Source organism: Callospermophilus lateralis, chromosome 7, assembly GCF_048772815.1.
Source record: "Callospermophilus lateralis isolate mCalLat2 chromosome 7, mCalLat2.hap1, whole genome shotgun sequence".
Classification (NCBI taxonomy): Eukaryota; Metazoa; Chordata; class Mammalia; order Rodentia; family Sciuridae; genus Callospermophilus; species Callospermophilus lateralis.
In genome coordinates, this window is record NC_135311.1 from 105,350,801 (window position 1) to 105,371,214 (window position 20,414).

The window sequence follows — 20,414 nt, forward strand, 5'->3', positions numbered from 1 at the left end:
TTTCATTAATGTGACAAGAAGACAACTTCTCAGGCACTGGAGAAAAGCTTTCTGCCTATAGGTTTGAGATCAGAAGAACCACCCTATATTTGTGTATTTTTATGAATTTCTTTCTCCTAGTTGCATCCAAAGCAAGCAACAAGAGATGGTAATATATTTGTTATAGACTTGGACAGGGAATAAAATGACATTAAAGAAAATCAAACATTTAAATGCCCTTTTCATAAAAATTATATTATAGTCATTTGAAAGCAGCAAAAGTGGAAAATTATCAATTGGGATAAATAGGAGTTTTTTTCAGAAATTGTATTACTACTATTTGTTTCAACAATAGTAGGAGATGATTTTAAATAAAGGCAGTGTACTAAGGGTGACAGAAGTCAGGCTTTTGGGTGAGACTCATTTGGTTTCAAATCTGGGCCCCACCAATGAACCAGCTTATTCTTGATTGGTCAGGTTATCTTGAGCTCTCTAAGTCTCATTTTCTCTCATTTTAAAATCAAAATCATAATGAACCCTTAATAGAATTGTTGTACAGATTTAAGTTAGATAATATGTGTAAAGTGCTTAGCCTAACAAGTAACATAAACAATTGGTAGTCGTGCTAGTATTCTTAAGTACATATGTTTTCATAATTTGAAAATTTTTGAACCTCTTAACTTGGACATTCTTTATAGTGCTAAAAATCCTTCTCCCTGGGCTGGGATTGATTAATTCTGGAATGACTTTCCATGTTTAATAAATTAAACCATTTAAAATTGTATGTAAAATAAAGTTTGGCAATGTCTGTGTTGTTAGGTAACACAACAGTGGATGAGTTAATGATGAGACTCATGGCTGCAATGGAGATCTTCTCAGCACAACAACAGGAAGATATAAAGGATGAGGTAAGGTGAAAGGTTAAGCAGACCTTTAATAAAATTTTGGTGAGCTAATTAGTCAAATGATGTTGTATGCCTATATAATAATTGGGATAATAAAAATAATTTTCCTGATTAACCAAAGTCTTTTATGCCACTGAGTTTACTTTTTGGTCTCTTTGTTTTATGACCCCAACATCTAATAATTTGTTTAAATACATTGACTGTTTACTTTTTGTTAGTGTGGTAACAGGAGGCTAATTTACAAGAAATGAATTTAGAGAAATGTTTACAGAAGAAACTCCAACCAGGAAATTCTGTCTACCATATGGATTTTATCATTCCCTTTTCTCTCTAGTCCTAGAAGAGGATGCTATAGAGAGAGGACTGCTTTTCATAGAGCAGTGTATCCAATGCTGGTTGTCTGCTAAGGACAACACCAGGAAATAACTTAATTTTCCATCAGTATTGTGATCTCCTGTTAATACTTTCTGTTGACCTAACTCAATCAGAAGCTATAAGGCAGGATAATTTTTCTGGACCAAATTGTAGAATGTGGATCCAGAGAGACAAAAGGAAGTAAAGATAGTCCAGATTGGTATGATTATTTTGATTTTTCAACTGAGAAAAGTGATAGTCAGAGTTAGATAAGTTAGACCAAGATCATATGGTTGATAGAAGTTATAATAAAAATCTCAAATAATTCTTAGTATTTTATCAATCAAGAAATTTTCTGGATTTGGAAAATAGCCTGAAGATAAAATATGAAGAAAATATTAACATTTGTTAACTTAGGATGCTTAGTTTACAGATATTTGTAAAATTATTTTTCTAATTTTTGTTTTTAATTAAAAATATATTTCTGTAGAATAAACAAGGAAAAATGTATTTCTGAACACTTCCAGGTATAATGGGTGTTTTCAATAGAATACCCTTAAGTTATTGCAAATGTTAAACATGTAGATAATATTAACATAACTCCGTAGAATTAACATATTTCTGTCCTCCATTAGACTATAAATTTGTTAAGAGTAAGGATCATAATTATATTCATGTTTGTAAATATCCCCCAACAGTGTACCAAGGAAAAAGTCAGTGCTCAGTAAATGTTTGTTAAGTGGTTAAATAAATGAATGTTTGGAAAAATATAGGTGAAATACGGTAACTTAAAAAAAACATATAATTACAATGATACAAACCCTGAGGTGTCTACATAAACAAATATGGAATTTTTATAACTAGATTTTTAATGCTCACTAGATTTTTTTAAGTGCTGTAAAGATATTGAGTTTATAATTTTTCTTAGTAGTCAGTGTTTCATTCATCTGAAGGAAAGAGAGTTGGCTGTATGGTAGAAAGATGTTTATCTGTTACTCTATAAATTGACAGTGACATTTTGAAATAATGAAGTACTGTTCTTAGTTAGGAATTTGTAATAATAGGTATGTTGCCATTCAAGATTACATTTATCCTGTAAGAGAGGCATTGACAATAATTCACTAAACACATTATTCAATCATTTAAATCTTGAGTCTCATTAGTATCAGATTTGTAGATTATGTGTAATAAATAGTATGATCATACAATATTTGCATGCATATTCCCAGTTCATTCTTTCATCTTAATTTGTGTTCACCATAATTCATTGATAAAGAAATTGACTTTAATTCCTTTAATGCTGAGCACAAAATTTAATATGAGGGTTACAGGAAAAATCCAAGGCTCCATATAATTGAAATTTTTATTGAAATTTAACTATAAGAAGTAAGGATTTTTTTGTGTTTTTAGAGTGTCTTCATGAGAATTATCATTGGTTATTAATAAAATTCCTAAGAAAAGCTTTGCTAAATTTAAAGACTTCTTTGGAACTATGTATAAATCATATTGATTTGATATCTACTGGATATGTGGCAAAAACCACTGTTTCTTATAATTGTGAACTTGCCTTTAGTTTTAAAAAATTATAAATAACTTCATGTTAAACACGTTAAAATCAAATTAGGAAACAGGTTTAAAGTGTAACTTCCTAAGCCTGCATTTATTTAAACTTAACTTTGGTTAAATTACATCCATTGACTCAATGATTCCATTATTTTAGTACAACCAGAGATACCTATGTACAGTATTAAGTTTCCATTAAACTCAAGTCTGAACTTTAATGTTTATACTGTAAATCATTCTTCAATGGCCCACAATGAATTAACCTTTATATCATTGATTGCTTTCTCTCTGATCAGGACATATATATTATATGAGTTTCTGTTATGACAGTACTGCCTATAGATTTTTTCTTAGACATTTTTTAATATTTTGGTTTTATGAAATGTTTATTGAGCATCTACTAAGTACATAATATGGGCTAAGTCCTTCAGACAGAGAGGTGCTTCACTCTCATAAGGGATGTTGGCAAAGATAATGAGAAGAACAAGTATCACTGTGATATTAGCAACATTTTAGAATCTTTTTATTTTTATTCTTTTTTTTCTTAAAGATTTATTCCAAATAATATATGCTTCCTAACATTTAAATGAATTAAATTTTCTTCATATGTAATCTTGTTTTAGCTATAGGTAATTTAGAAACCTCTGATAATCAAGAGTATATAATACTTAGTTCCTAATCTCATTTCATTTATTCACTCAACACCAATTCATTTAGAACTCTCTATCCTAGATGCAAGGATTATTCCCTTCAGTCTAGCCTCTAAATTACTTACATCTGAGCAGTAGTAATTGTAACAATCTAGATATTGGAGATCATAGTAGATTTCAAGGGCAGTTAAATTGTGTGTGCCTCTCCCTCTCTTGAGCACACTCGTGTGTGTGTGTGTGTGTGTGTGTGTGTGGTTTGTTTTTGGTAATTCTTAGAATATTTTGGCACAATAAGGGCAAAATATGCCAAAGGGGCATTCATTGCCAGCTTATTTTAGAGGGTTCTGATTTGGGACTTAAAACAGCACTGCCCATAGCATGGGAAGGGTATGCTTTTTAGCTCATTGTAGCTTTTGTATTGCCAAAGGAAATTGTTGCCTTTGTAGTTTGCTGCATGAAATTTGTAATTTTTTTTCTCTTAAGCTTTGTCTTTTTTTTTAAATTGCTTTTATTTTTTTAAGTACATGATAGCGGAATGTATCACAATTCTTATTATACATATAGAACACAATTTTTCATATCTGTATATAAAGTATGTTCACACCAATTCATGTCTTTATACATGTACTTTGGATAATGATGTCTATCACATTCTACCATCATTGCTAACCCCCTGCCCTCTCCCTTTCCCTCTCACCCCTCTGCATTATCTACAGTTTGTGTATTCCTCCCATGCTCCCCCTCCCTACCCCACTGTTTTCAGCAGTTCACTCCTTTTCCTTCCCTTAGTTTAAAACCCTAACATTGTCACTCCCATTCTCTTTGCAAAAAAGCTAACAGTGATAAATAAGATACAGATTTTAATTTCTCCTGCTGTTTTCTTTAAAGCAGGAATAAGTCATTACAAGACACATAGAGAACAAACACAATCTCTTTGCACAAAAACTTAAAGCAAAGCAAAACTTATTTAACAGACCAACCTTTCAAAAGCTATTTTACTTTTATTCCTTTATAATACGCACACACACACACGCACACACACACACACGCACACACACACACACACGCACACACACACACACACAGTCATACACATCACTTCCTAAAGATAGAAGATTACTCATTGCTCAGTAATTCAGTTAGGAAAGTCATAGAAGATTTACTACTCAGAAGTATCTTTCAGGAGAAAGGGCTAACCACATTGTTAATGATTAGAATGCTAATGGTTAGCTGAATACACCAGAGAATGCCTTTCTGCTCAGAAAAAGAGTTCTTGATCTAGTCGACTTTTCATCTTTTGAGTGTGATAAGTTCATTGACTTTGAGCCTGACAGAGTTTATTTTATGATAAATTTCTTCATTTGGGTTCTCGTTTGATCTCGATATTCAGGTATAACTAAATGAGCTGACAAGCATGTGGTTCTAGTCTGAGTAATAGCTACTTGGGTCTTTTAAATTTAATACAAGGTTTTAAAATTTTCTTTATTAAAAATAAGGAAAAGAGCCAAGTGTGGTGGCACATGCCTGTGATTCCAGTGGTTCAGGAGGCTGAGGCAGAACAATTGTGAGTTTAAAACTAGCCTTAGCAACTTATTGAGGCCCATAGCAACTCAGTGAAACCCTGTCTCTAAGTAAAATACAAAAAAGGGATGAGGATGTAGCTCAGTGGTTGAACACCATTGGATTCACTTCCCAGTAACAAAAAATAAAAGTCAAAAATGAAGAAAATAGATGAAATATAAAAACCAACCTACTACTCAGAGAGTCATAATATAAATAACCTATCTTTGTCAAATATTGTCAACAAAATCAGCTACCTTCTAATTTTCAATAAACTTCTTAGTATTGTTTAAATATTCTGTTTCTGCTTCCTAGAAATTATGATCTTAGAAGTTTTCCTAAAGTTGTTAGTTTGTACATAGACCAGTATGTGTTCAATATTAAAGTCAAAATATTTTTTTACCAGTCAATTATAGAAAACAAATATTTAAATGAAAAATGGACTGGGACTAACTAACCATGCAAGAATTTTATGTCCATATACTTATTCAACATAATCTACAAATCTTTTACTAACCAGACTCAATTGATGCAGAAAAATTTTGACCAAAAGATTTAATATTTGTTTAATGATAAATACACACAATTTATTAGGAATAGAAGGGAACTTCCTTGATATCATAAAAGCTGTATCTGAAAAACCCACTTGTGATGTCATGCTCAGTGGTGAAATACTGAAAACTTTTCTCCTAAGGTCAGGAAAAAGATAAGAATGCCTGCTTTTACCACTTTTATCCAACATAAAACTAGAGCTTCTAGCCAGAATAATTAGGCAAGAAAAAGAAATGAAGCATCCCAATTGGAAAGAAAGAAGTAAAATGATCTCTATCACTGATGACATGATCTTCTATGTAGAAAATGTAAAAGATTCCACATCAAAGACCTATTAAAGTTAATAGATGAATTCAACAGAATTGCAGGGTGTGAAATCAAAATATAAAAAATCAGATGTAGGATAGCAATAAAGAACCAGAAAAGGAAATTGAGAAAACAGTTCCATTTATAATACCATTAAGAAGAGAAGTACTCAATTTAAGCTTAACAAAAGAAGCCTATGCCTTGTATATTGAAAACTACAAACTATATCTGAACAAAATTAAGAAGACTTAAATAAATGGGGGGAAAATTCCTGTTCATGAAATGGAATGGAATGGAAAACTTACTAATAAAATTTAAAAATCTATTCCCTACCCAGAGCCAATTACAAATTTAATGCAGTCCCTATCGAAATACCAAAGGTACTTTTTGAGAAATAGACAAAACCATCCTAAAATTCAAATGGAATTTCAAATAACTACAACAATAGTGAAAGAGATAAACAAAGTTGGGAGATTCATACTTACTGATTTCAAAACTTACTATAAGCCTACAGTATCAAAATACTGTTGTACTGGCATAGAACCCTTAGAGAATACATGAGGGAATAGCTTCATGACCTTGGATTTGGCAATTATGTCTTGGATATGACACTAAAAAAAATAGGAAGGAAAAGAAATGGTGGATAGGTTGGACTTCATCAAAATTAAAACTTTTGTACATCAAAATACAGTATCAAGATAGTAAAAAGGGACCAGGGAATGTATTTCTGTGGCAGAGCACTTACCTACCATGCCCAAGACCCTGGGTTTGATCCCAGCACTGAATTTTTTAAAAAAAAAAAATTGTGAAAAAACAACCCCTAGGATGGAAGAAAGTAAAAAAAAAAACCAACCTATTTCAAAAATGGGCAAAGGAACAAAATAAATATTTCTCCAAAGAAGATGTACAAATGACCAACAAGCATATGAAAAGATGTTCAACATCATTAGTCATTAGGGAAATGCAAATCAAAACCATAATGAGATACTACTTCACACGCACTGTGATGACTATAATAAAAAAAAATTGAAAATAACAAGTGTTGACGAGGATGTGGAGAAATTTGGAACTCTTGTGCATGGCTGGTTGTGATATAAAATGACAGCCACTGTGGAAAAGAGTTTGGCAGTTCCTTAAAAAGTTAAACAAGGCTGGTTATATAGCTCAGAGATGGAGCACTTGCCTGGCATGTACAAGGCCCTGGGTTTGTTCCCGAGCACCTCTACCCACACACACACACACACACACACAAATGTTAAACACAGTAACCATAGGAACCAGCAATCTCACTCTTGGTAATACACCCAAGATAACTGAAAACAGGGGACTCAAAGAAATATTTATGCACAAATGTGTCATTGTGTCATTATTTACAATGACCAAAAAATTGAAACCATCCAAATACCTGTCAGCAGATTAGTGGATAAACAAAACATGGTATAATCATTGAAATGGATAGTATTCAACTATGGATTAAAGTACCAATGCATGCTATAATATGAACCTTGAAAATATGCCAAGTGAAATAAGCCAGACCCAAATGACAAATATTATGTGATTCGTGAATAGGCAAGTATTTGAAAAAAAAATTTTTTGAATTCCTAGAGATAGAAAGTAGATTAGAGTTTATCATGATTTGGAGGTGTGGAAGAATATGGGGAATTAATGTATTCTAATGCTTATTTTCCCATGGTTAAAAAAAAAACATAATACACATAGTGCTATGAACAGTGGTGCACACCTGTGGTCCTAATAACTTGGGAGACTGAACTGGCAGGATCACAAGTTTGAAGTCAACCTCAGTAACTTAGCAATATCTTTTCTCAATATAAAAAATTAAACAAGGCTAGGGGTATAACTCAGTGGTAAAGCACCCCTGGTTTTAATCCCCAGTGCTAATATAAATAAATATACATAGTTTCGATTCTGGTCTTCCTACTGGAAATCAACATAGAGTGAAAAGCATTCAAGCTCTGCCTTCAATCCCAAGAAGTTTATTATTCTGTATTAAATTCCAAACTTTCACCTCTAAGAAAGCAAGGATTTCAAAAAAGGACTGAGCATGTGTTGAGTATCTGCTTTGCCAAGTAGTATGTTACTTTCTCTTTTAGTTTGAGATAGTTGTTGCCCTGTTGTATTGAGATTGAGGATTATAGAGTTTAAGTAGTTGTCCAAGGTCTTACAACTATGTCAAAGCCAGAATTCCTAGTTATTTACTTTGCATATGTCATGATCCCTTTGTAAAGATGAGGTGCAATTATGTTAAAGATTCATGGGATAAATCAGTGCTCTTCCCAAGATTAGAATCAGAATGGACTGACCTGAAGAGTAGGTCAAACTATATTCCCAAATATCATATTCACTTGAGTAGGATAAGAAAATTTATCATAACTGTCAACTTTTGTGTGTAGAATAATGCTCACTTTTAAAAAATACCTATTCCCTCTTTGTTTACATTTGTTGCTCTTAAAATGTCTGCTGATGGATCAGTTCATCCATACCTGACACTTCAGAATAGAAATTAACGATTGTCACAGATGAAACTAATGTAAAGAGATTTTCGACTTAACATTGGCATTACAATTCCGCACACCTGTTCAGAGCCAATCCTCCACAATTTTACCTCTTTTGCCTGAGGTGGAGACTTCTTCATGGATTACAGTAACACTTTTTGACAAGCTTAAACTAGGTGGAGCTGCCATGTAATGACAGAACACAATCAGTAATGCATTCTTTTTTGATATGGGCTGTCACCATTTATTACTATAAAAGCATTCGTTGTTAAATAACTAGCCCAACCTGTTCACTTTTTTTTTTTTTTCAAAAGCAATAAGGTCGAACAAAGTATATTTACTTTTCTAGTTAGGAAATAGTAAGTGGCTTTTGGAGTAGTATTTGTGTGTGTGTGTGTGTGTGTGTGTGTGTAAGTAATGTACTATTGTTTTAAAAGTAGTATCTTAATGTTCTCCAAATAAAAAAATGAACACCTTCTTCTAAAGTCTTCTCAAGTGGCTGTTGAGACCTTCCCAATATCATAAACCTGGCAGTCATCTAAAGGAACTATTAATTAATGAAAATATTCTGTCTTCATAAATCCTTTTAAAAGAATCATGAGAAACTGTTCTTAACTATTACACACTAACCTAAATCCCTAACTTTTGAGACATCAATGCCCCTCATGAATTTTTCTTTCCCATGGGGCCTTATATGTGGCCATGTTTACAAGAAGGAATTTGAAGGCTGTAATTAATTTTTCATGTACAGTCTATCTGTGCCTTGAATATTTTTGCTACCAAATTGAGGGACTACTGCTCACTATTTCTGGGGAGGTTAAGAATAATGTGGGGTCTTGCCACAAAAAAATGATAAATATGTGAAGTTATGCATGTTATTTGGCTCAATAGAGCTACTTTTCAGTGTATACATCAAAATGTGTACATGATAAATATATACAAGTTTTATCTAAATGATTATGAGGGACAGTCCTATTCTTTTTTTTTTAATATTTATTTTTCAGTTTTTGTGGACACAACATCTTGATTTTATTTGTATGTGGTGCTGAGGATTGAACCCAGCGCCCCGCACATGCCAGGTGAGCATGCTACCGCTTGAGCCACATTCCCAGCCCGACAGTCCTTTTCTTTAAGGAACTTGCCATCTCAGGATGGAGAGCCAAAGCATATCCTTACGAAAATATTCCTAGCAACAGTTTATTTATCTAGAAGAATTCAAAAGGATCATTTTTTCTCATTAGGAAGGCCTTCTCTAAAGAGGTGAGATTTGATCTGGTTCCAGAAAGGACAGTAAAATATACATGTGCAAAGGAAAAAGGAGAACATTAAAAATTAGGGGAAAGCCTGAGTAAAATAAATAAGTTGAAATCATGTTGAGCCAGCTTATAGAAAGCCAAGAATTTTTACAGAAAAAAAAAAAAAATACCAGAACAAGATTTGTCATTCATAAGAATTTCTACTGTCACTTTTATGTCTTCAAACTTTTCTCTGATCTTTATGCCTCTCATGAAGGATCTTAGGAATTCTCTGGCACTTTCCATTCAGTTGTAAATTTCCCTTGACTCCAGTTACCCCATCTAATTAATTATCATTCCGGTAAACAGGTATTTGCAATATAGTATCCAAACACAGCAATGGCAATAAGTATAAGGTACAGAATTGACAAAGAAGATTTATAGAAAAAGCATTCTAGTCTTAAAGGATTATACATAGGTATTCAGCAGGTAAACCATCATTAATTTGTTTTGACCACTAAACCTATTCTTTTTTAGGGACTTGCTATATGCCTACATTACGCTCAACACTGGTAAATATATGGATGACACAGTCCTTTAGATGATCAGTGATGTGCAAAGAATTCCAGTATAATAACATAATTTCCATGATGGATATAGTTATACTGCATTGGTTAGAAAGGCTGCACCAGGGAAAATTCTTTTAACCTGAAACTCAAAAGACTAGCAACATGTGGCAGGTGACATGTGGAAAAGTGTATTTAGAAGAAATAAGGGTCCATTTCCAGCAGATGGTTAAATTGGAGGACTCTACTATCAACCCAAAGAGACACAAATCATAATTAAATGAGGGCTACTTGTTAAGCAAAAAGGTTCTTATTTCTTATTAGATATTTCTTCAACAACAGCCATATATACCTCCCATTTCCTATTATTCATCTTTGCAGGCTATTCTTAGCACAGAGCACACCAAAGTTAGTTACCACAAAGAAGTGTTTCTCAATGTTTGGGGGGTTTTGTTTCTTTTTTCTGGGTATATATAGGAAAACATCTCTAAAGAAAATTATAGCAGACTAAAGAAAACTGTTCTAAAAGATTTGCGTTTTGGAATTCTCAGCTGTCCACTGTTGTATTAAAGCAGTTCTCTGCTTGTGTGCTAAAATACTCAACACATCTTTGCATAGTTTTGAGGGCTTGAGTTAGAAATTCTTATTGCTCTTAAGTTTATTAAGAGAACACAGAGATGCCTGATGGAGAGCAACTCTTACCTATTGCTGATGGAAATACAAAATGGTTCAGCAACTCTGCAAAGCAGTTTGACAGTTTCTCAGAAAGTTAAAAATATATATATTTTACAAATGACCCAGCAACCCACTTCTAGTTATCACTCTAGAAAAATAAAACACACATACACAAACTCTGTACATAAATGATCATAGAAGCTCTATTCATAATTACTAAAAGTGAAAACGATCCAAATGTCTATCAGTGTCCTTCAGTTCACCTTCAGTAAGTGAATGAACAAACAAACTGTTATATCTCTGAAAGTTCCATTTTTTTTGGTTCTATCTTGTGATAATTCTTTAAAAAAAGAAAAGAAAAACAGGGACAGAGAACTGCTTAGTGGTTGCTGGAGGAGATTTGAGGGCATGATAGAACTGTTTGTATCTTGAATGTTGTGGTTACATGAATCTATATATATATGTTAGAACTTATAGAACTGCATGCCAAAAACAGTCTGTCTTACTGTATATTTGTTTAAAGTAAAATTTTTAAAAAATTGGCCTCACCAATTTGCAGTCCCACCAGCGGTGTACAAGTATACCCTTTTCCCCACATCCTCGCCAACACTTATTGTTGTTTGACTTCATAATGGCTGCCAATATGGAGATTCCTGGGAAAGCTGGGAATGGATCCACCATTTGACCCAGCTATCACCCTTCTCGGACTATTCCCTGAGGATCTTAAAAGAGCGTACTATAGGGATACTGCCACATCAATGATTATAGCGGCACAATTCACAATAGCTAGACTGTGGAACCAACCTAGATGCCCTTCAATAGATGAATGGATAAAAAAAAATGTGGCATCTATACACAATGGAGTATTATGCAGCACTAAAAAATGACAAAATCATAGAATTTGCAGGGAAATGGATGTCATTAGAGCAGATTATGCTAAGCGAAGCTAGCCAATCCTTAAAAAACAAATGCCAAATGTCTTCTTTGATATAAAGAGAGCAACTAAGAACAGAACAGGCAGGAAGAGCATGAGAAAAGACTAACATTAAACAAAGACGAGTGGGGGGAGAGAAAGGGAGAGAGAAGGGAAAGCATATGGAAAAGGTAGGAGACCTTCAGTGTTACACAAAATTATAAGAGGTTGTGAGGGGAAAGGGGGAGGGAAAAAAGGGAGAGAATTGAACAACAGCAGAGGAGGTAGAGAGGGAAGATGGGAGGGGAGGGGAGGGGAGGGGGGATAGTAGGGGATAGGAATGGTAGCAGAATACAACAGTCACTAATATGCCATTATGTAAAAATGTGAGTGTGTAACCGATGTGATTCTGCAATTTGTATTTGGGGTAAAAATGGGAGTTCATAACCCAATTGAGTCAAATGTATGAAAGATGATATATCATGAGCTCTGTAATGTTTTGAACAATCAATAAAAATATATAAAAAAATTTTTTAAAAAGAAAATAAACATGTCCATTGAATTGGCTTTAAAATGTGTTTTAAACTTTTATTTTTCTTTCATTTGTTTTAATATTTTGGGGGTGCCTATGATAATAGCTATCAAAGGCATAGGACTGGGTCATTTGCAAATTCTGCAAGATGGGTATTATTTCCATTTTACAAAGAGGAAACTGTAGCACAGATTATTTAATGACTATCCCAAGCCATGTACTAACTGGAAAAAAAAATCATACTTTATAGAAAACAGGATCACACAGTCTTTAGAAATATGGATTGTAGCCTTTGGAGTGGCAGCTGACAAAGTGTAGTGTAGTGACTAGCATCACAGTCACCTGAGACACTTGTTTAAAATATATTCCTCGGGGACTGGGGCTAGAGTTCAGTGGTAGAGCACTTGCCTAGCATGTGGGAATTGGCCCAGATTTGATCCCAGCACTGTGATAGATAAATGCATTCCTGGGTCACTGACTTATTGAGTTAGTTTCTCATTTCCTTTTATATAAAATTCAGATGATAAAAGTTCCTATCTTCTATGCATGTTTTGATGATTAAATAAAATATATGTCTGAGTGTGGTAGTGCATGCCTGTAATCTCAGTGGCTTGGAAGACTGAGGCAAGAGAATAACAAATTCTAGGCCGGCCTCGGCAACTTAGTGAGACTTGTCTCAAAATTTTAAGAAGGGATGAGGTGTAACTCCCAGTGGTAGAGCCTATTATTATTTTCTTTTTACTCTAGACTGAGCTGAAATCTTTAGAGTTCATTTAATTTTACTTCATCATTGTACAAATGAGGAAACAGGTAACTTCTATAAGTTATTTGTCCAAGATCATTTACAGAGTCAATCCTATTGTTATTTTTTTTTTCTCTTTTTAGTGTTACTTTCTCTTAAATAAAACATTTTTCTTATAATGACACATCTAGTAGATGATTAAATAGAATATATGTTGGGAGGAGAAAATTTTCAAATGATTTTGAATTCTATCATTTTGTTTTTAAATAACATTTTCTTTTGAAAAAAAATCTTATACTTTTGCTAGAAAAATGCTTCCTTAAATTCTCATTTTCACCTATTCATAAAGTTTTTATAACTTATACGTGTTTATATGTTTGATTACACTACTTTAGCAATTATTAAGGATTTATCCTAAGGAAAAGAGAGACTAGAATAACTACATGTAAATTATAAAGAATACAACCTAGGTATTCTCTTCACTGCAAAGATTTCAGGTGTAACTGAGACAAAGAGCATGTACTTTGTAATCCTGAACTAGTTTGTTCATGTAAAGCAATAGAAATATTCAGCTTTGCAACCCACCCAGAGTTTTTGTAAACTTCTCTACCTGGTAAGGGGGTGAAACTTTCTTTGCAAGTGTGTAATCCAGTTATCAATTTGAATGTATACCTGTGGGTTATCTAATTACTATTTACTAGGAGACTGAACTATAGGATTTCACTTTTGAAAGTCAGGACCAGCCAACCATGGAGAACAAACTATCATAAGCCTCTTCACATTCGCTTTACAAAATGGCATACTTCTATAAAGAAAGGCACTAACACCTGCCCATTCACTACCTTATTCTTCATTTTGGAAGAACTACCTATTACCAATTCATGTGCTTTCTCTTTAATCACTGAACATAGGTTAGCTGGTAAATACTTGCTCTGTATTTCAGTCCAAGAATTCTTTGAGTGACTGACTTTTGATAATCCCAGGCCAATTACAAAGAGTGACACAGTTTCTACCCTCAGGGAGCTTGCCACTTTATAAATGAAACCTCAGTTTCTGAAGCAATTAGGGAACAATTACATTCAAAATGGATAGACATAGTCCATATACAAGTGGAATGGAAGGAAATTAAAAGAGTAGGAGACCCAAGCAGGATAGAAGAATCTGAAGAGATAGTTTGAATTAGGTCCTGGGTAAGTACGGAAAGTAGCTCACTGTCTCATGACAAACTTGAGAAAAATCACTTATCTTGTTGTGCCTCAGTTATTTACTTAAGTCAAAGTTACTTGATAGGTTATTGAGAAGATTGAATTAGTTAGTACATATCAAGTGCTTAGACTGGTATCTGAGTTATACTAAGTACTCAGGAAGTATTTTCTGTAGTAATAATAATATAAGCTGAATTTGGAAGAATGAATAGGAAGTAATAATTTTGGGTTGAGGGAAAAGGATGAGGCAAACATTTAGAAATAAGATATAGCAAAGAGGTTGTCATGGCGTTGGACATGTGGGAAAGGAGAAGTCATTTAATAAGGCAAGGAGCTGTTCATAGAATGAAGAAATGAGGCTGAAGATGTGCACTAGGGAACATTTTCAAAAATCTATGTTTTGCTATAGAGTTTGAACTTTAAACTGCGAATAGCGAACATTCACTTCTTTTAGACAAAAAACTGACATGATTAATTTGTGAATAATGAAACCAATTCTGATGGCTATGCTATTTGCTCACACTTTGTTCATATCTTTATAATAATATTTATTTTGTCTGTTTTGTTTGCTTTGGGAATGTACAGTGCTTTTCAAAGTGTAGTCCAGTAGGCACAGCTTTGTTAAAAATATAGATTTAGAATTTCCACTGGTGGTTCAGAGAGTCCTTTTTCACAAGTTTCCTATATATCAGTGACACATAGGAATAATTTGAGAATGACTGGTTTAGTGGAAAGAACATGAGCATTAGAAACAGATAGAACTAAGTATAATTTCGTTCCTTATATATACCATGGGCAGGTTACATAGCCAGTTCAAATTTCAGTTTACCCTTTTTGTCATTTGGAAATAATAATACCCTATTATGCTATTGTGGAGATGAAAAGAAACAGAGTATGTAAATTGACTAACCCAGATGTATGTTTCCTTTATTTTTAAGCTAAAACAACTATGTCTTATAATGAGAAAATGAAAATATCTTACTTTTCTTATTGTCTCTAATTCCCAATCCAAGGCCTAACATCAAATAGATGTGCAGTAATAGTTTTATAAATGTGTAATTGAATGAATTTTAGCGGCAGGGACTGGAAGTTGTGGTACCTTTAATGAGATAAATACTTTAGTCTGAGAGAGGAGGCATCAGGCTTAAAATATGTGGGTTCCTTCACAGGTTACCAGGCAGATATGTAGATTGTCTCTGGATTGGCTTAGCCTTAACATAAACTCTCACAAGTTAGCCAGTTTCCTCTAGACATTGAGACAGCAATCCATCATTTAAAATCCTGCCACTAAATAAATTAGCAAACCAGTCCTAAATCCAGCTTTTCAGCTTACTCCCACATACCACTTCTATTGAGATGAAAAAGAATCTTTTCTAAACATCTCCACCGGAAATTCCAGAGACATTCTAGCAAAGCAAAATGATCACAGTTAGGACTTAGGAAGTTACTTGCTACTTGTGAATTCATCTCTCTGTTTTCATAGTTCTACAGTGGATTATTTTGAAATTTTTCTGTTTAAAACTATCGCTAAGTGGAGTTTTAAAAATAAACCAGTTAGTCTAACATTTTAGCAATCTTTAATATGATAGGTAGTAACCAGATAGAATATTCAGTGGGGGGTTTGCCATAAGCCTTATTTCACTGTTTTTGAGCACTAGCATTATTTAATGACTTCTATATTAAATTTCTCGAGGAACCACCATACTGTGTGCCAAGGTGGATTCATCACTTTATATCCCATCCTGCACTGAAAGATATTTTCTACCAACACTTGTTACTTACCCATTTTTTAAAAATTATTTTATCTTTATTAACTTTTGTACAATAGGTGTAAGTTATTTTCTCCTTGTGGTTTGGTTTTCATTTCCCTAACAACTAATGATGATGAACAAACACATTTTTATATATTTCTTGGCTATTTTTATGTCTTCTTTGAAGAAATATCTAATTCTGATACTTTGAAAATATCAGACATTATTTAAATATTCTGTTTTGTAAGATTATTAGAATGCCCTATGATCTGAGAAATTTTCAGAAATAAGTTCTGAATTATCTGAACTCTAATTCTACCCCAATTAGACTATAACTTGGAAGAGAAAAAAAAACACCCAAACACTAAAGAATAAATTAAACTAAATTTTTAGTCTTGCTTGTGCCTAATTAATTAGTCCACTTATAAATTATAGTTTAATTACTAAAATCTCTGTTTTCTCTAAGTACGTACACCAATCAGGTACTTAACTTAGAAAACATAATTATCAAGTTGGCCTTGGGGGCAGGTTTTGAAAACTCAACTTTAAATTATAAAATATTTTAGCTATTTTACTTTTTCTTTCTGAAATCACTGAATCTAGAAAATTGGCAGGGACTTACTTATCTATCTTAGTGACTTAGGAAGTCACATAATTATCCTCCTACTTGACTTCAGTCCACATTTGTTGAATACCTACTGTGTGACAAGCACTGTGTCTAGTAATCAGCATCAAGATTCCCCCTGAAAATAAACTTGGCATTCATGCAGATCATGTTACAAATGTAGTCCTGGTGTAACCAGTCACCCTTCACAGGAGGATAATTTTCCTTAAGAAAGGTGTTTCCTCATTTTCATTCCTACCTGTTATCATTTCTCAAGGTTTCTAGCAATTGCCAAAGAGTGGCAATAACAAACATTTCTAAATGTTTACTATTATTATCCACCACATGCCAACCATATGTTAACTTATGCTAAAAACTCAGGTTACCAAAACACTTTTTTTTTTTGCCCTCTGTATATATGCTCACAGTATAATGAGAAGGAAATATGTAAATATATCATTACAACAATACGATGTGAATGGTACACAGGACTGAAACTATTCAACACAGGGATGGTAAAAAAGGTCTTGCCTCTGAATACCTAGAACTGACTCCTAAGTTAGGCCTGAAAGATAAGTGTGATTTTTTCCTGAAAGAGAAAAGATGGGAAGTGTTCCAAGCCAAGGATAAAGGATGTAAAAGGCAGAGATTTGTGCAGAAGTCTAGTCTCTTCTGGGAGCTCTGAGAGGGTTTGTTGTTTGATGTGTAGAAGGGAAAAGTGGACAGTTAAACTGATGAAGTATGGCTATGTTAGAAAGTTTTAGACTTTATCCTGATGATGTGGGGAGATCATTGAGAAACAGAAAATCGTGTTGTGTGATTTTATTTTAAAGGGATAATTCTTTTACTGATAACTGAAATTTCAATGACAGGAATTTGATAATTAATATTAAAATCTTCATGAAAATAAGGAAATAAAAACCTGTTCTTTTCTTTTAGATAAAATGTAATATAAATACTTATTTTTAAAGTAAGATCTAATTTAAAATTTTTCTCTTTCCCATCATACTGGGCCCAGTACAATGCTCATAGTAGGTATGTTCAATTCATTACCTGAAACTAAGCCAGAATACAAACTGGTTCAGAACAAAGTCTAAGAACATATATCTAAGAACATATCTAAGCCTCCAAATGGAAAATAATTCCCTAATCTCTCCTATATACCTAAACGCCTGTCCATTTTTCTCTTGCTTTCGTGTTTGATCAAATTATTTCTATCTATACTGTGAAATCCCTTTTAAGATTTGTTACTGTTAACCCATGCAAAATTTGTAATATGCTACTGTGAAACTTTAAATTTTTCATAATAATGTCAGAGCTGAGTTATAGCTTCTGATTTTTTTGTAAAGACAAATTAGTTGCCTTTTCCTTTTGACCTTTCCTTTTCCTAAAATTCTCCTTAGACCTTTATAAAATTTAAATCCTATCAGATTTTATTCCCTGCCTACTGCAAATTGAAAGTTTAAAAGGCTGAAACCAATGTTTATAATGGTTTTAAAGGATCACCAAACTTTTTTATAAAGAACTAAATAGTAAATATTATTGGCATTGGGGCTATCTCCTTCCTGTCACAGCTACTCAATTCTCCCATGATAACTTAAAAGTAGCCATAGATAATATATAAATGAATGGGCACAAGGAGGCATGGCCATAGCCAATATAACTTTATTTACAAAAACAGGCCACAGGCTGACTTTGGCCCAAAGACCATAGTTTGCTGACCCATAATTAAAAGTAACCTTTCTCCTGTCTCACTTGTTTTCAGAAAGAAATCCTGACTCATTTAAGTGGCCACAGAATATACTATTCAGATTTTATCAGAGATTATTATATCATCTCCCTGTTGCACATATGTGCAAACACCAAAACTTTCCAGAGCAGTTAGCTAGATTTATTATATAACAGAGCTATCATATTAGAGTTGAAATGTATGTTTGACTATTTCTCTTATTATGTTTGTCAGAATGTATGCTCTGAGTGGACATGTTCCTTTGTGAAGAATTTACATTTCTGTTTGGAAACCTGTTGTGGTACTGTTCAAAAGCACAGGTTTTATCTCCCAAACTCTGACCTATATCCTAAAGGATTAGAGCCCAATCCTGGTATTTAACCACTTTTTTCCAGGTGTGTAGGTTACCTTTCTTCATGCGTGGTTTTCCTAAAAGTCAAAATAACATTCCAATCTCTTTTAACCTAAGCAATATTAGATATATTACTTTTAATAAATATTCTTGCTGTCTGTAAGACTGTTGTTCAGCAGATTGCTATGGTCTTCTTAAGTAGTGCTTTTCAAAATTTAACAGCTGTACGAGATCTGGTTGAAATTTATGTTCTGATTCAGTTATTCTGGAGTGGATTCAAGACTCTGCATTTCTCAGCTCTAAATTAACTTTAATGCTACATGTCCTAGGAGTTACTATTTTAAATGGTTCTTTGTATTTATTCTTATCTTTCTTCTATACTGGGAAAGTAAAAAATATTATCTCTAAGTATAGCTTCATTCTATATATTCTCTCCTAGAATTCCTGGTAGATGCTTCTTATTTCTATCCTCCATATCTCTTAAATTCTCTACCATATTTTATTTCTTTATCTTTCTGTGTTCGAATTCAGGTAATTTCTTCATATTAATGATGTTTTATTAATTTTCCCTTCTCCTTTATCCATTCATTTGAATTCATTCATTAATTTTTGCAGTATTATTCTTATTATTCTGAAGTATTATTCTAAAGCTATATTGTGTATAATTGAGAAACAGTAAACTATACTTATGTCATAGCTACAAAACCCTTACTACATTCCAAATGGTAAGCTATACATCACACCCAAAGCTTCTTTATGCATCTTTTTAATCCTTCTCTCTTGCCTCTGCCAACTCAAATGTCAGGTACCTGTGATCTTTCTGTCAGTATAGATTTGTTTGCATTTTCTGGAATATTATAAAAGATTAAATCATTCTGTATTAGCTCTCTATTGCCATGACAAAATGCTTGAGAAAGAACAACCTAAAAGGGGAAAGATTTATTTTGACTCATGGTTTCAAAGAAACATCCATTGTCAGCTAGCTCCACTGTTTTGGACCTGAAGAAAGCTATAAATAATATCATGGTAGGAGGAGCAAGTAACAAAGGAGGCTGCTCACTTTATGACAGCCAGGAAGCAAAGAGAAAGAGGAAGAGGCTGGGACAAGATATATTCCCCATGGCATGCCCCCTAGGACCTACTCTCTTCAACTAGGTCTTACCTCCTACAGTTTCCACAACCTCCTAACAGTCTATTTCATTATGAACCCATCAGTGGATTAATCCATTGATAAGATCAGAGTCTTCATGTTTTAGTCAGCTTTTCATCGCTGTGAGCAAAATACCTGACCAAAACAACTTAGAGAAGAAAAAATTTAGCTGGGGTCACAGTTTCAGAGGTCTCAGTCCATAGACAACCAAGTCTATTACTCTGGGCCCAAGTGAGGCGAACATCATGACTGAAAGGCAGGTTGGAAAAAAGCAGCTCACCTCATATTGGCCAGGAAGCAGAGAGAGAGATGAGGTAAGGGATCTCAGGGAAGAACCCTTCCAGGACAAGCCCCCATTGACCCACCTTCTCTAGCCATGCCCCACCTGCCTACACTTACCACCCAACCAGTCCATTCAAACTAGTATAGACTGATTAGATTGCAGCTTTTACAGTCTAGTCTTTTTACCTTCAAACATACCTGTATTAACACAGGAGCTTAGGCTGGGCATATAGCTCAGTTGGTAGAGTGCTCGCCTCGCTTATACAAGGCACTGGGTTCTAGTCCCCAGCACGCAA

The 20,414-nt window shown here is 33.6% G+C and overlaps 1 protein-coding gene across 1 annotated transcript in view; it reads left to right on the plus strand.

The window, feature by feature from the left end:
- The window catches only part of Faf1 (Fas associated factor 1), a 396,527-nt gene that overhangs the window by 320,244 nt on the left and 55,869 nt on the right, over nucleotides 1-20,414 (plus strand). The window contains exon 15 of the mRNA XM_076860444.2: nucleotides 799-887. Coding sequence (XP_076716559.1) covers nucleotides 799-887 — 89 coding nt within the window. The remainder of the gene's footprint in view (nucleotides 1-798; nucleotides 888-20,414) is intronic.